At 42.5% G+C, this 17,525-nt stretch overlaps 1 protein-coding gene across 3 annotated transcripts in view; it reads right to left on the reverse strand.

Moving 5' to 3' along the window:
- Positions 1 to 17,525, reverse strand: part of atp10a (ATPase phospholipid transporting 10A) — a 393,032-nt gene that overhangs the window by 286,636 nt on the left and 88,871 nt on the right. For all 3 annotated transcript variants that reach the window (XM_063054502.1, XM_063054499.1, XM_063054501.1), the window contains one exon: positions 7,758 to 7,952. In XM_063054502.1, coding sequence (XP_062910572.1) covers positions 7,758 to 7,952 — 195 coding nt within the window. The remainder of the gene's footprint in view (positions 1 to 7,757; positions 7,953 to 17,525) is intronic.

Here is a 17,525-nt window from a genome sequence, read left to right on the forward strand (position 1 = left end):
CCAGAAATAATAACTTCATGCATATGGGGAGCACTTAATATTACCCACTTTTGAACCCTTTACTTTGAAGTTGGTATACAAATACTGTTTCCCCAAAGAAACGGATTCTCGTGTACCCTTCTGGAAACAGCTGCTAATGACCAAGGCTGCAATGAATTAGTTGTCTCATTTTCAAACCTGAAGCCATAATGTGGTTCATTGCAATCACATAACTCATTTGTACAACAGAATTACCATCTACCTGGAATTAGACTGCATGTATAAACAGATATGCACATTTTAAATATGTTTGCCAATGGAACAAGCCTTTATTATATCCAATTATACTTAAACATATTAGATACAGAGAAGTGTTGTGCTTGGAAAACTGATGGTTGAACTTTGATTTGAGGAGTGCTATAAGTTGGAAAAAACCTGCGCCCATTGCCAGATCTAACAACCTTGTTACCCCAGGTTAAATATAGTGTCCGTGCAGGGGGCAGGTATCCCTGTGGCAACAGTGCTAGGTGGAAGAAACAACAGACAAAACGTCTCTGGAGCTTCACCAATGCTATTCTTAGGGTACGATTTTTTAGTTTTCAACCAAAGAAATATCCCTGAGGACATACCTGGAAAACATGTTTTTTTTTTACACACACCATTAAAATTCAGTGCTAGAAATAAATACTGGCCGTGCTAAATTTACATGGTCGCTCACGTGGTGGCTTTCAGTTGAATGAGCAATGGACTTTTTTTTGGGGTATCTGTTAGTCAGCGGTGTGAAAGGAGGGAACAGAGGTGCTGCCCGGAATGGGAAGAGAAACAAGAGTAAGAGAAACTGCAAATAATGTTGAATAATCTGTAAAATAAATAATTAAAGCAACGTCTGAAATGTTTGGTAATTGCCATGAACACTCAGTGGCCATTTTATTAGGTATACCTGTACATTTGCTCGTTAATGCAAATATCTAATCAGCCAATCATGTGGCAGCAACTCAGTGTATAAAAGCATGCAGACATGGTCAAGAGGTTCAGCTGTTGTTCAGCTCAAACATCAGTACGGGGCAGAAATGTGATCTAAGTGACTTTGACCATGGAATGATTGTTGGTGCCAGGCGGGGTAGTGTCAGTATCCCAGAATCGCTGATCTCCTGTGATTTTTATGTACAACAGTCTCTAGAAGTTACAGAGAATGGTGCATAAAAGAAAGAAAAAAAACATCCGGTGAGTTGCAGTTCTGTGGGCAAATATAGGTATCCGTTAGTCTCGTGAGACCATGGATTTACGCCTTGGAAGGTTTCCAGGGCGCAGGCCTGGGCAAGGTTGTATGGAAGACCGGCAGTTGCTCATGCTGCAAGTATCCCCTCTCCACGCCACCGACGTTGTCCAAGGGAAGGGCACTAGGGCCGATACAGCTTGGCACCGGTGTCGTCGCAGAGCAATGTGTGGTTAAGTGCCTTGCTGAAGGACAAAACACGCTGCCTAAGCTGAGGCTCAAACTAGTGACCTTCAGATCATTAGACCGACACCTTAACCACTTGGCCGCACAAAATGTGGGCAAAAATGTGTTGATAATGGGAGAGGTCAGAGGAGAATGGCCAGGCTGGTTCAAGCTGACAGGAAGGTGACCATAACTCAAATAACCATGTGTTAATAACAGTGCTGTGCATAAGAGCATCCTTGAATGCACAACACATTGAATCTTGAAGTCAATGAGCTACAGCAGGAGAAGACCATGAGCATACACTCTGTAGCCACTATATTAGGTACAGAAGATACCTAACAAAGTAAGTTTAGGTGTCCTTTGTAGAAATTGGAGGTTGAATAATTTTTTAATATCTGAAAGTGCTCTATCTTGCAGATCATTGGTAACATCTATGAAAGCACTCCAGAGCTAAATCAAAAAAAACAAAAATTTTAATTACTTTAACTATTCTGTACAGATTCACTGCAGATACTCACACAAATACTGTGATAGCAACTCCCAAATCTGCAACAGGGGGATGCTGCACAGTAGCGTAGTAGTTGGTGTCACACTCTTACAGCCCCTGCGACCTGGGTTCAATTCTGCTGCTGTCTATAAGGAGTTTGTACGTTCTCCTCATGGCCGTGTAAGTTTCCTCTCACATTACAAATGATGTATGGCTGTAGCTGGCTAGCATGGTCTTATATTGTCCAGAAGGCCCTGTTAATGTGCTGCATCTCTAAGTAAATAAAATAACCTTTGCTCTCAAAGACAATACCTGCAAGTGTATGGGAACACCACTACCCTCAGGTTCCCCTCCAAGATGCACAGCATATTGACTTGAAGATATATCACTGGTTCTTCATCATCAGTGGGTCTAACCAATTGCCCCCGGGATCAATAAAGTATGACTACTACTACTACCACTAAATCCTTGGATGTCATTCCCAACAGCATTGTGGGAACATCTGCATCAAAACATGGGGAGTGCTTAAGAAAATGGTTCACCATCTCAAGGGCAAAATGTCTCACCATCACTTTCCAAAGGGCAAATCAGGATGAATTATAAATGTTTGCCTTGCCAGTGATACTTGAATCTTCTCCATGGATTGTCACCTTGTCGTGGTGGAGAAGCTTGTGTGGTCCTGAGATCCCGAGAGCGATGCCGTCTGGAACTATGCTCCTGGTAGGGTCACCCATGGCGGTAAGGTCGAGGGTGAGGTCCCTGACAAAGAACAATCCAACCAAGACCTCAACGGTGGAACAGGCGGATGAAGTTACTTTGAACTCAACGGCTGTGAAGGCGGATGAAGGCTGCAACAAATCCATCAGCTCCAATCGCCGTGGTTTCCATGCCATTGGAATCAGTTGATTGATTTGTGAAGTATCGCGTGCTTCTTGGAGTGCAACATCAAGTACATATTAAACAAATACACGCACAGGTGTCCTCGATCTGTGGGCCACTTAGTCGGAACGAAGACCATCATCCTCAACCTTGAGGGATAGCCACGATGATGACGTCAATACTTGAATGTGAAAATAAATATGAAAGTGCCAGTTGGGATCTGTGAGTTGAAACTGCAACAGGGCCTGACACAAAAGAACCTCACCGGCACAGTCAGTGGAGTCGCTGCCTCACAACGCCAGCAACATGGGTTCAGTCCTGACCTATGCTGCTATCTGCCTGGAGTTTGCATGCTCTCCCACTACCTATCCAGGTTTATTCCAGGAATTGTGAGGTTTTACTGTAAATTGATCCTCTTGTATAGGTGATTGCTAGACACACCGGTGGGCAGGTTAATTCGTCCTGTGATTGAGCTGGAGTTAAATTGGCAGCGTGGCTTGAAGGGTCAGAGGGCTTTTCTGCTCAATAAATTAATAAAAATAATAACAATCTAGGTAAAGGAAAATTGATTGGAATTTGTGAGAATGAAAAAAGTGGACAAGTATGTGCTTGGTGTAAATGGGCGGTTGATGTCTAGACTAGACTTGATGGGCTGAAGAGCCTGTTTCCATTCTAGGGTTGTGTGTGTGTGGGGGGGGGGGGCATGGTTAGCCTTCAGCTCAGCTCATTGCTGTAATGCATAGTGTACGTTGTAGGTCATGAGGCCAGACAAACTGAACTTCAGCAGTCTGTACAGTTTACAATGCAAGCCATACGGTGATTTTCCAACATCAGCCTGTAACTGGGATTGACCCACTTACATAGAGTAGCTTTTGTAATGAGCCTGGGCAGTCCAGGTAAAGGGTCTCAATCTGAAATTCAGCTCTCCAATTCTGTCTGTGGATACAGTATTGCCTGACCCACTGAGTTCCTTTTTGATGCTGCAAGTTCGGTACTGCTGTACAGAATTATCTCTGTTGTTTTCCTCTCCATCAGTTAAGGCCTGACAAGATCCATTGTATGACTAAACAATTTAAACTGTTTCAAATGGATTACACAACTGGAGATCGATTATCTGCAGAGATTCCCTGCTCGGGTGGATGGCAAGTTTATCTGACACTGCCTCGATACAGCAGATCTGGGAGCATCAGCGAAGAGAAACAGTGTGAATGTTGCTGGTCATTTATCAGAAACATTCTGATATTGGTTTTAGGACCTGAACTTTTAGGTAGAACACAGAACAATACAACATAGGAACAGGGCATTTGACCCACAATGCTGTGTCGAATTAAATAAATTAGTAATCAAATGGCCAACTAAATTAATCCCCTCTGCCTACACAAGGTATATAATCTTCCAGTTTCCTCACATTCATGTGCCTATCTAAAAGTCTTTTAAAAGTCTCTGATGTATCTGCCCCTACCATCACCCCAGGCAGTGCATTCCAGGCACCCACCAATCTGTGTAGAAAAAACTTGCCCCTCACATCTCCTTTGAAAATACACCCTCTCACTTTAAGTGTATGCCCTCTGGCATTAGACATGTCAACCCTTGGAAAGAATACTGTCTGCCTACAGTATCTATGCCTCTCATAATCTTATAGCTCTCTATCAGATCTCCCTTCAGCCTCTGCTGTTCTAGAGAAAACAACCAAAGTTTGTCCAACCTCTCTCCTTACAGCACATGCCCTGTAATCTAGGCAACATCCTGGTAAACCTCTTCTGCACAGACTCCAAAGTCTTGACATCCTTCCCATAATAGGAAGAACTCCCTACCAAAGAACTGCATGCAATACTCCAAACGCAGCCAAACTAGAGTTTCATAAAACTGCACCATAACTTCCTGACTTTTGAACTCAATATCTCGACAAATAAACACAAGCATGCTGTATGCCTTTTTCAACAACTCTATCAACCTGTGTAGTCACCTTCAAGGAGCTACGAACTTGGACTGTGTCACAAAATACTGCAGGTCAATTGTTTAAGAGAAATAACCAGATGGCTTGAGTCACAAAAATAGATTGAGGTGCTTTTATTTACCTCAAAACAAGACAAAAACTGGAAAAAAACGATATATATATATATATATATATATATAGCCACCCTCAGACTAAACACAAAAGAAAACTAACTCCAAAGCCTTCGTAACCTGAGGCTTATAACTGCTAAGCCCCTCCCCCCAGACCAACCAAAAACTAATTAACTCAATTATCCAATTAAAGATGGTATCCTCCACCATCAGCAGACCTGTGCAGGTAGCTTCTGCCTCTATATGAGACAGCTCTGTGCAGCAGCTCTGGTTCAGACCCAGTGTCTATTACTGCTGGGGATGAGTGTTTTTACTGAGTGCGCCATGTGCCGTCTGTAGTTAGTGATGGGCCTTCGTCACAGACTCCAAGATCCCTCTGCTCATCGACACTCTTTGTAATGCCAAGATCTGATCAACTGTGAACTTGGTAAATGGTGGATCAGATTGGAGGAACCATATGGCTTTCTCTTGCTATAAGATCTGTTAGAATCAGATCTTTTATGTACATGTAACACCCTGGGAAAGGTTTCACTGCTACCGTAATGATCTTTCTGTAGAAGCGATGTTTGGGTTATGGTTAAGGATAATGGGTGCTTTGGAATGTGAGCTGTCCAATGAAGGGAGTATGTTTTTGTGCTGTGTGCCTGACACCGAGGTAATCTAGGTGTTTTGTTCGGCGGGAGGTGGAAAGAGAGGACGCAGAAGAGGAGAGATCATAGGATGGACTTGGAGTGGGGCCGGCAGTTGACAAAGCCCGGGGAATTTGATGGATGATCGGAGAAGGGGAAACCATGAGCTTCGACTTGTGAACATTAGACTGTTTCATTAAAATGGGCCCTTTTCTTTTTTGCTTTTTCTTCACTAACCCTGTAGTCAAATTAAGAATTATGAAGCTAAATCGTTTAATTGTATGCGGTGTACTGTTATCTCGTGGTACTGATTTGTAATAGGGTAACAAATCACGCAACATTCGCACAAACAGGGGGTTTCTGGGTGGACTCGCCCATTTGGCTGGGCCAGAGATTGTCTTCCCTCGACTTACGCAGTCAACAGAACCTAAGGGTCACATACACCAGAGAGACAGAGACAGAGAGAAGGGCCTCTACTTAACAGGCTCTCACCTGAAAGAAAGTACTTCTGACAGTGTAATGCACCAAGGTATCATCCCTAGAAATTTGTATTTAAATCTCCAGAGTTTGGAAGGTGCTATATATTAGATTAAGTGCTAATTGAATTGAGACCCTTTCTACTGTTCAAATGGCATGAGGATACATTGCACTGTGTGAAGAAGGGGACGATCTTCTGGTGTCCCAGGCTATCTGGTGTTCTTATCACCAGACTACCGATCAAAACACATTGCTAATCAATGACCAAGCGTGCTGTTCATGGGATTTCTCAGTGCATGAATTTATGGCAACAATTGGAGACATAACATAAGGAAATACACTTCAGAATGAATTGGGAATGTTTTGGAAAAAACATCCATGCATTTTCCTTAGTATCTCACTCAAAATGCTAGTGGAGCTCAGTAGGTCAAGCAGCATCTATGGAGAGGAATATGCAGTCGCCATTTCAGATCAAGACCTTCACCCAGATTGGAAAGGTAAGGGGAAGAAGGCAGAATAAGAAGGTGGGGAGAGGGGGAAGAAGTACAAACTGGCAGGTGATAGGCCCAGGAAGGATACATGGCTGTGGTAGTGAATCTGGGTGAGCACCTGGTTAAAGAGTCAGAGAGTAGCAGAGATCACAGAGGGGAAGCAACGAGAGAAAGTCTTAACTCCTTTCGAAGAGAAGATTTCAATTTATTTAGGGTAGACATACAACAAAGAGATTCACAGTGGACAGCAAATCATAAACGCAAGAGATTGATGTCCTTTCCGATTAATTTTCTGAGGCTAAATCTCAAAAAAATTGCAGGAGAAAGTTAATTTGAAAGAGTTTTCAATCAAGAAATATATTGTCTATTTGACAGGTTTTAGAAATTTATCTGAAGGAAGGCACCCAATTTAGAGACATTCTTTCACTTTTAAGGCCCACCTACAGTGAGAAGTGCTTTAACTGTTGGCAGGTAACCAGCTTCAATTTTTTGAAGTAAACATAAGAGATAGAAGCAGAAGGCCATTCGGCCCATTGACTCTGCTCTGCCATTCCACCAATATTATCCGTTTCAAACCCATTTTCCTGCCTTCTTTCCCAAGAGCCTATTAACCTTCACTTTAAATATATCCAATAACATGGCATCCACAGACTCACCACTCACAAGATAAAGAAATTCTTCCTCATCTCTGTTCTAAAGTGGTGTCCTTCTGTTGTGAGTCTGTGCCTTCTGATCCTAGATTCCCCCACTTTGGGAAACATCCTCTCCCCATCCACTATATTTAGGCTTTTCACTATTCAATAGATTTCAATAAGGCCTCTTCATTCTTCTAAGCTCCAGCGACTACAGATCCAGAGCCATCAAATGCTCCCCATATGTTAATCCTTTCATTTCAGGGTTCATTCTCAGGAACCTCCTCTGCACCCTCTCTGATGCCAGCACAATGCCCTTATCTTTCATAGATAAGGGGCCCAAAACTGCTCACAATACTCCAAGTGCTATCTGACCAGTGCCTTATAAAGCCTCAGCATTACATCCTTGCTCATATATTCTAGTCCTCTTGAAATGAATGCCGACATTGCATTTGGCTTCATTATTACAGACTCAACCTGCAAGTTAACTCTCAGGGAAGCCTTCATGAGAATTTGCTTCCTGTTTAGAAAACAGACTATACCTTTATTCCTTCTTCCAAAGTGCAAAGTACATTGAAAAGATGAACTGTTTAGTTACTGATAAGTTCCTGACAATCCTTTTGTATCTTAAGTGTTATGCATCCAAGCTCTATAATCATGGTACTTAAATACCTGTCCCACACTTCGGCTGTTTGATGGTTGAGTGCTCGGTCAAATCTGTATCTTCTAAAGTCTTCGATGGCATCCTTGATCGCGACAAAACCCAGAACGAGAACTAATGGGATCATGGTGATATCTTTCCTGAATGCTTCGACAACAGGGACCCAATTCAAAAGAGCCAAAAACAAGAAGTAGATATTGGCGCACCTGCAAATATAAGAATAAATGATGGGTTATAAGAAGAAATGATGGGTTACTACAAGGTGAAGCAATGAGTAACTAGGATTTAAATAGGAGTGAATGGAGCAGAGAGAACAGTGGACCAAGAAGTGATACAACGACCCCTTTGGAATGCTCAAAGTGGATGAGAATGGAGGGAAAAATTTGTCTGTGGTCTAGCCCTATAGGATGGAAAAAAGGACAATTGTTGATTGTGGGGCAAGGCACAAAATACGGGAGGGATTCAACAGGTCAGGTAGCATCAATGGAGGGGAGTAAACAGTTGACATTTCAGGCCAAGACCCTTCATCAGGACTCAAATCTGCTGATTGTGTCTGACTTGCGTAGCCAGGCACCTCCCAGTCTCCATCCAGCTGGTAGGAATCACCCGTCACTTCCTTTCAATTCATCTCCTGCAGCCTATTGAAACCCAGCTCTCATCTACAGTTCTTTGTTCATTCGTTCACCGTCCAGCTGTTCCAAGCCTTCAGTTACCTTATTGCCTTGTTGCATTAAGTACCTGTTGTCTTGTGGGCCCTCGTGGCTTGTTATTTTGCAGTTTATTAATAAAACATTGTTTACTGCTAAATTGTCTTTGCTGCTCTGCTTTTGGGTCAAGTCTCCTCTACATTTCCTGACAGATTGTGGATACTGTTGGGATGAAAGCTATGGCTCCCTTTGTTCTACCTATCACTTTCACCACCTACTCTGCTCCCTAAACTAACTTGCTTCTCTTTTTCTCAGTTCTGATAAAAGGATCCTGACCTGAAACAATAGTTGCTTCTCCTTCCACAGACCTGCTCAGTTTTGACGAAATTTTGTTTATTTCTCAGAGTTCCTGTATCTGCAGTTTTTACAATTTTCATTAGCCACACAAAGCTGTTGACTTTCTCCTCTTTAGTTGCGGGGAAGTTTAGAACTCTACACAGATTTAGAAATCACAATCTGTCCTCATAGATTCTGTTCCTGATACTCCAGGAGGTGAAATATTACTTTGGATAGATACAAACTCAGGAGCTGAGGTGCCAATCAGATCAGCCATGATCTGACTGAAGAGTGGAGAGTTTTTGAGAGGTTAATTCCTGTTCATGTGTTCACATGCTCTTAGTCTGATGATGACCTGTGAACTTTCTCAACTCTCCAATGGTTAACACCATAAATTCGGCATGTGGAGCCTGCATTAAGTTAGCCCCACACTGAACTGATTGCACAACTGTAGTGTATTTAGTATTTCAGTAATATTTGAGTAATATTGTGAAAATTTCATTTGATTAAACATTCTTTGTTTACATAATTCCTTACGGGTTACATGTAAGAAGTATGTGAATGGCTTGCATCATTACTCCACCATGAAATATGTATGTGTCTGTGTTATTTTGCCACCATAAAATATGTGCATGCCTCACTAAAGAAAAACTCAGTAGACAAGAATCCCTGGCTCCTATGTTATTCTTTCGATTAGTTTCTGGATTTACAAGGCATAACAGCAACCTTTGGATTCACTTTCAAGGACTCTGCAACTCATGTTCTCAATATGATTTGTTATTGTTTTGTTTTGTATTTACAAAATTTGTCTTTTGCACGTTGGTTGTTTGTCCGTCTTTGTATGCAGTGTCTCATTGATTTGATTGCTGTATTTACTGTGAATGCCCGCAGGAACATGAATCTCAAGGTAGTAGATGGTGACATATGTACTTTGGTAATGATTTACTTTGATCCTTATGAACTTTGACATAAAATTCACAATTCGGTTTATAGAGTGGAAAGGCTCAAGAGGGTGGAACGTGGCACATTGTACACAGTTTGGCACAGTGGAGATGGTGCAGGACAGTGCCACAGCTAGTAGGAGGGGCTTCCTCACAGGGCGATACTAAAAACACATGGGTTCAAAGTTCGAAGTAAACTTACTACCAACGTGCATATATGTTCCAGGTCTGAGTGAAGTGTCAATGAACTGGCATCTGCTATTGATTAGTTGCGACGGAACGCAAACTGGAGTGGATCAGAATAGTGACGCAGGTAGTAATTGATATTTCATGACCACCCGGGCTATGCTCTTCTCTCACTACTGCCATCAGGTAGGAAGTAAAAGAGCCTCAGGACTCGCACCACCAGATTCAAGAACAGTTACTACCCGTCAACCATCAGGATCTGGACCAAAAGAGGATAGCTATGCTCATTTTATTTCTGGTGTTCCCACACCGATGGTCTCATTTTAAGGACTCTTTATCTTGTTACTTCATGCTCTCGTTATTTATTGCTATTTATTTATATTTGCTTTTGCACAGTTTGGTGTTCATTGAATCTGTTTACTGTTCTATGGATTTGCTAAATATGCCCATAAAAAATGGTCTCAGTGTTGTATGTGGTGACATGTACGCACTCTTGTAATACATTTTACTTTGAACTTTGAACCTCTCAAAGTACTTCACCACAGTAGCTATAAGTGCTACTGGACGATAGTCATTAAGGCAGGTTATGTATGTGCAGAACCTGTAGGGTCTAGCTTACTGTATTCTGATTTCCCTCTGTATTCTGGTGCAAAGCCTTCCTCATTTGTTTAAGATGGGTCAATGGCTGTCCTGCAATAGAGAGTGATTTCAAACAAATGTACTAAGTATTAGTGTGCTATTATCTCACAGTGCAGTTTCAAACATCAAAAGATCTAGCTGATTTCTACTGGCAGGGCAAAAGGTCTATCCACAGTTAACTGAATTGAATTGACTTTATTTCTTACATCCTTAATATACATGAAGAGTAAAAATCTTTACGTTACATCTCCGTCTAAATGTGCAAATTTTTAATTTATAGTAACTTGTAATAAATAGTATGTACAAAAGGGCAGTCAATGTAACATAGAAATACAATTGTATCAGCGGGAATTAATCAATCTGATGGTCTGATGGAAGAAGTTGTCCTGGGGCCTGTTGGTCCTGGCTTTTATGCTGCGGTACCATTTCCTGGATGGTAGCAGCTGGAACAGTTTGTGGTTGGGATGACTCGGGTCCCCAATGATCCTTCGGACTTGTTTTACACACCTGTCTTTGTAAATGTCCTGAATAGTGGGAAGTTCACATTTACAGATGCGCTGGGCTGTCCGCACCACTCTCTGCAGAGTCCTGCGATTGAGGAAAGTGCAGTTCCCATACCAGGCAGTGATCATATCGATCATATGAAATGGAATTCAAAATCTGTATTGCCACCCAATTAACCCCAAAGTATTAACCGCTAAAACAAATGATAAGTTGGGATTTACATAGTTTTCAGTTACTAGACTTGGAGCTCTGGGAATTATCAGAGCAAGAATTTAGAGACCTCTAGTGGTTATGGTAGAAATTTCTTCGCAACCTTCAATCTGCACTGTTGTCAACAATGGGGTATTACAAATGGGATGATCACACACAATAAAAATCCAACTACTAATTTCAGCAAATACAAGAAGATTTACACTAATTGTGTGTTACTATAACATACTGTGAATAAAAAATGTCAGACTGAATCAACTTGCATTGATAGCCTAATGTTAGAAGCAAATTCTCTAGTATCATTTAGCATAGTAACAATGTGTGGAATCTCACACTTATTGTTAGGCAATGGGAACACGGAGCTGTTCTCCATTGCTGTACATGTGCTTTATATCATTTCAGCACGAGGCCTTACAGAAGGTCTAGTTTACTTACACTTAACCCTTTGCTGTACAAAATGTTTTAATGTGACTTTGAGGTTTTCAGTAGGGTTGACAGCTAAGAGAGAAATTGTTTCTATGGTGCTCAACAGTGATTCCTTCGAGCTTATCTGCAGAAACAGTTTAATTTCTAATTTTAATGTCTCTCTTTTTCCTTTTCAAGGTGGGTGGGGTCATGTCAAAGACCCTGATCTGGAGCAACACTCAAACTTCAGTTCTTTGCGGTGGTGGGACCTGCTCCCAGGGCTCACCGACTGGCCATTTATCAATATCCTAAGGATGCGGCCTAGAAAACGAATGTGCCTTTGGGGCTCAGAGGCCTTGTGGTCCTGGGGACGGGCTGATTCTATGCTGGTGTCACCGACTGAAGCATCATGGGACGAAATAGAACATCAGGAACAGCGGATCAGCTGTCAGGGGCTCTGTACTCAACAAATTGCATGCTCTCCCTCTCTCTCTCTCTCTCTCATTGGTGGGGAAGAGTTTGTTGCCGGTTCTCAAGTTGCAGAATCAGGGGGTGGGGGAGGGAAGCAATGCAGCAGACTTTAAAACCATAAATCATCAAGTTGTTTGTCTTTGTTGGCCTCCTCTCTCAGTGTGAAAGGAGGGCACCTCTCTTTCCCTTTATTAGGGAGAAAGAGAGCCTGTGGTATGTTGAAGTGTCAGTTGAACAACTAGTTTTTGTTGTATTGCGGATCATGTTCTTTCTTGGGGTCTTTGCTGTTGCTTGCTTGGTGGGCGGAGGGTGCGGATTTTTTTTGCTGAAGTAAGTGGGAGAGGGGGAGGGTCAATGCTTTGTTGGTGCTTGCGTGTGGGTGGGGGTGAGTATGGGGTCTTTGGGGTTCTAACGTTTTTACTGTCACTCATTCTTTGGGGTACTCTTCCGTTTTCGTGGATGTCTGCGAAGAACAAGAATTTCAGGTTGTGTATTGTATACATTCTCTGATATTAAATGGAAATATTGAACTATGGGCAAAAGGGCTGATAACCAGAAGAAAAATAGGTTACAGATGGCTGGGAAAAGAACTATTAATGAACATTTATTTTTGCAGAAATTTGCTAATTTCTGAAATACACTAATTCAGTGGTGAAGCATGGTCATTTGGAACTAAAGTATATGTAGAAACGTAGAGGAGAGGGACAAATGGGATACAGTACTCCTTTAATAAATTGGCCTACAGTGAATGGCTTCTTCCCTGCTGCAAGATTCTTAGGGATAGAATTTTTTCTGTGTACTGTACATTCTACAATTATAATATTAAGAACATTACAAATACAGGCAGGAGTAGGTGCGGTTCCAGGTCATGCTCTCTCATCCATGTGAACATTAAAGTCAATGGAACCAAACAATGGTAGTGGCCCCTCATGTCACCTTTAAACTTCCCCTCTAAAATCTTAAAAGCATGTCCTCTGGTGTTTGACATGTCAGTAGAACATGTGAAGAACTTGAGTCTTGCTTGATATTAAACAGGCAAAATTGTTTCAGCCCCCCATTGTCAATTTTTCCCATTGATGGAATGAAAATAGAGTGAGATGATTAACAAGAAGCACATTTATTGCAGCAGCGACATCCCATGGATATTCCCATGGCAATCAATACTAGCCAAGCCAAGTGTACATCAAATGTGCTTTGAGATCACCAGTTAGCCTGCAACTGCCTGTGTTTATAACATAGTGTGCTTTCAAATGACACAAAGGAGAGTCACTGCACATCAAACATTCATTTTCACAGTATGTGATTCTGTATCTAGCAGAGAGCTGTTTGATCAGTTTAGTCTTCTATTGACTTGAACACAACAGACTCTTTTGGGGCATTTTTAGCCTATTATTTTCCACCGATCTAACTCATTTTCCACGAAAGTCTGAGGGGTTATGGGTTAAAAAAATAGTCTGGTTAAACCAGTTCTGAATTCACTTCAATGCAAGGGATTCTGCAGATGATGGAAATCTAGAGTAACACACACACACAATGCCAGAGGAACACACAGCAGGTCAGGCAGCACCTATGGATAAAAAATAAAGAATTGACACTTCTTGGGCTGAGACCCTTCATCAGACCTGATGAAAGTTTAGGTTGCACATCAGTAGCTTCAGGAACAGTTATGACCTTTCAACCATCGGGCTCCTGAACCATGACTTCACTCACCTCAACACTGGACTGATTCCACAACTCATTTTCAAGGACTCTACAACTCACATTCTCAGTATTGTTTATTTATCTGTTTATTATTACTTTTTTGTATTTGCACAATGTTACATACCCCGTAACTGGGTTGCCAAACCGGCAGAAATGGACCACTCAGTTGGAGTCTGGATTACTGGAACTAAGAAAGTTTTATTAAAGAAATCAGCAACACAGTACTCTAATAGTAAGGATATAAATGCAACAGGTTAGCAATGAATAAACACACATGTACACAGAACTAGGATAATAGGATCAATCAAGCTCTATCGCAGTCTAGGGGTAAATGACCAGTTTCAAAGTGACAGAGTTCAGTTTAGTTCAGTTCACAGTAATTGCCGTCGCCGTGGGAGAGAGAGAGCGAATGAATATTCAAATCGGATTCCAAACAGACCTTCGATATTCCTCACAGTCAGCTTTCGGGCGAGCCCTTTGTAATGTCTTCTGAGGTCACCGACTGTGACCCCTCCGTTTCAGATACGATCGTTCCTCTGCAGTGAACCTGGCACCCAGGCAAGGGCGGACACACACCAGGTTCCCGCCGATCGTACCTTTCCACCCTGTGCGTCTATGGCTTGGTCCCGCAACCAGCCCTCCAAAACTCCCACCGACTTGTGGGAGGCGCACCGCTTCCAGGGTCTCGTTACCTCGTGGTGTCGTGTGTGTGTCCTGCCTTAGCGAACCTGTCCCTTTTTATCCCCCTGCTGGGGTATCGCCTGTCCATCACACTTCAAACAGTTCAGGGTTCAAACGGAGCCGATCTTGACTCTACCCAGACCGGTGTCTCCTTCCGTTAAACTCTCTCGTCTCTTCATTAACATTTCCAAATGCTGCTCCATTGTCTTATTTATCTCTCTTTCTCCTGAAGACAGGTGGCAGATCAACTGTTGATCCCACTGGTGCCAGCACAGGACAGTTAACATCTTAATCTATGTGTACTCTTTGTAACCCTCTTTCGTCACAACAGTTTCTCTTTTGCACATTGATTGTTTGTCAATCTTTGTGTGTAGTTTTTCATTGACTCTATTGAATTTCTTTGATCAACTGTGAATGCCTGCAAGAAAATAAATCTCAGGATAGTATATAGTGTACGTACTTAGATAATTTACTTTGAGCTTTGAGAACCTGCTTTTTGTTTGGGAGTAAATAATTAGGATTCAGAGATATACCTTCCATGATTATATAACCTGCTAACTGTCAGATACCGAATTTACAGAGTCATAGTGTCCTACATCACGGAAGCAGACCCTTCAGTTCAACTGGTGCATGCCAACAAAGACTCCTATCTAGATTAGTCCCATCTGTCTACATTTGACCTAAATTTCCCCCCAAAATTTTCCCTTTTGCCTTCCTTTCCTCCCCCAAAATATTCTTATCCAAGTACCTGCCTAAATGTTTTCACTGTCAAGTTTGTACTGGAGTTGATATGAACGTTGTGTTGTCTATTTTTTGTGGATATATATGTTATGGGCTAGCCGGTGGTGTAGTGGCATCAGCACCGGACTTTGAAGTGGATGGTTGTGAGTTCGAATCCAGTTGGGTCCCAACCTGAGCAGCAGCAGTATCTGCACGGAAGAAATGCCTGGCACGAAAACCCAATGCACAACAATACTATCAATAGGGTTGCCATGAGTTGACGACGACTCAATGGCACTAAACAATGTTATGTTTAATTTAGGTTAATTTAAGTTTATTGCAACTTATTTTGTAATAATAATAATAATGGTCAGTGCTTTATTGATCCTGAGTAGGAAATTCTTTTGTTACAGCAGAAACATTTAAAAACACACTTAGCAGTGTGCAGACTTAACTAATAATAAAGTACAGAATGATAATATACCAATGTGCAATAACGTACGAAATAATAAAGCAGAGACTATTGTACTATGATGTGTGTTCTGTCACACGGAGGTGAGCTGTTGTATGTGTTTTTTGCATTTGATAGGAAAGATTTCCTGTAACGATCCTTGTGACAGCAGAGCTAAATGAGGCTGTTTGAAAGGGTGCCCTGCTGCTTATTTAGTAGGTCATGGAGAGAATGTGCCAGATAGTCCATAATGAATAATAGTTTGTTTAGTGATCTCCTCTCCACCACAAACTCAAACGATTCTGGGTTGTAGCCAAAGACGGATCCAGTCTTTCTGATGAGTTTATTTAGACTTTCTGCATCACCAGCACCAATGCAGCTTCCCCCAACATAAAGCAGCAAAGAAGACTGCACTCGCTACAACAGACTGGTAAAAGATCTTCAACATCTTGCTGCACACATCGAAGGATCTCAACTTCCTTAGAAAATAGAGTCTGCTCATCTCCTTCTTGCAAAATGCCTTGGTGTTGGTTTCCCAGTCAAGCCTGTTGTCAAGGTGAACACCCAGGTAATCGTACTCCTCTACCACCGCAACTTCTTCTCCCAGAATGTATACAGGGCTCGTCACAGTCCTCTTCCTCCTAAAATCAATCACCACCTCCCTGGTTTTGGCCACATTCAGGAGCAACTGATTCCTCCCACACCACTCCACAAACTTGTCCACCAGTCCTTTGTACTCCGACTCCTGCCCGTCTTCGATACACCCAACCACAGCAGTATCATTGGAGAACTTCTGCAAATGACAAGACTCAGATGTGTACTGAAAGTCTGAGGTGTGCAGAGTGAACAGAAACGGAGACAGGATAGTCCCTTGTGGGGCTCCAGTGTCACTCACCATCATCTCAGACAGAGAACTACCCAGCTGTACAAACTGGGGTCTATCTGTCAGGTAGTCAGTAATCCAGGATATAGTGGATTTGTCTACACCCATCCTTTGCAGCTTCTCACGGAGAAGAAATGGCTGGATTGTATTGAAGGCAGTAGAGAAATTAAAGTAAGTGATTCTCACAGTGCCACCAGCATCATCCAGGTGAGAGTGAGCTCTCCTCAACAGGTAGATGATGGCATCCTCCACTCCCACATGAGGTTGGTAGGCAAACTGTAAAAGGTCCAATGAAGATCTCATCTGCGGTCCAAGGTAAGTCAGGACCAACCTCTCCAGCACCTTCATCACATGAGATGTGAGGGCAATTGGTTTGTAGTCATTAAGTTCAGATGGAGTTGCCTTTTTGGGTACAGGAACCAAGCAGGAAGCCTTCCATAGCACTGGTATCTTTTCCTGACTCAGACTCAGATTGTAAGGGTGCTGCAAAATACCAGACAGCTGGGTCGCACAGGCCTTCAGTACCCCAGGTCTGATACCATCCAATCCAGCAGCCCTGCCTTGATGTAGTCTCCCATGCTGCCTCTTAGCCTGACCTGCAGTCACAGTCAGGCAGGGGAGGGTGGTCATCTCCATGGAGGCAGGATACTCCAAAGTTGGGGAGTTTGGAACACAATCACTCACCAGAGGGGAGGGAGGGTTGGAAGGAGAAGGCTTCGGGGCAGGGAGGGTGAGTGGTTTGGGCAAGTAGGGGAGGGGTCAGCAGGAGGTCCCATGCTGAACCTGTTGAAAAACAAATTCAATTTGTTGGCCCTATCCAGTCAGCCCTCCATCTTCCTTTCCTTAACCTCAAAGCCAGTGATCTGCGTCATGTCCGAATAGCTTATGCTATTCTGCTGGCTCCTGTACTCTTGCTTCCTCTCGTAGGATTCTTTGAACTCCCTCAGCTTTCTCCTCAGTTCACTCTGTACTCTCCTCAGTTCTTGTCTATCTCCAGACCTGAA

This window comes from Mobula hypostoma, chromosome 7, assembly GCF_963921235.1.
Source record: "Mobula hypostoma chromosome 7, sMobHyp1.1, whole genome shotgun sequence".
Classification (NCBI taxonomy): Eukaryota; Metazoa; Chordata; class Chondrichthyes; order Myliobatiformes; family Myliobatidae; genus Mobula; species Mobula hypostoma.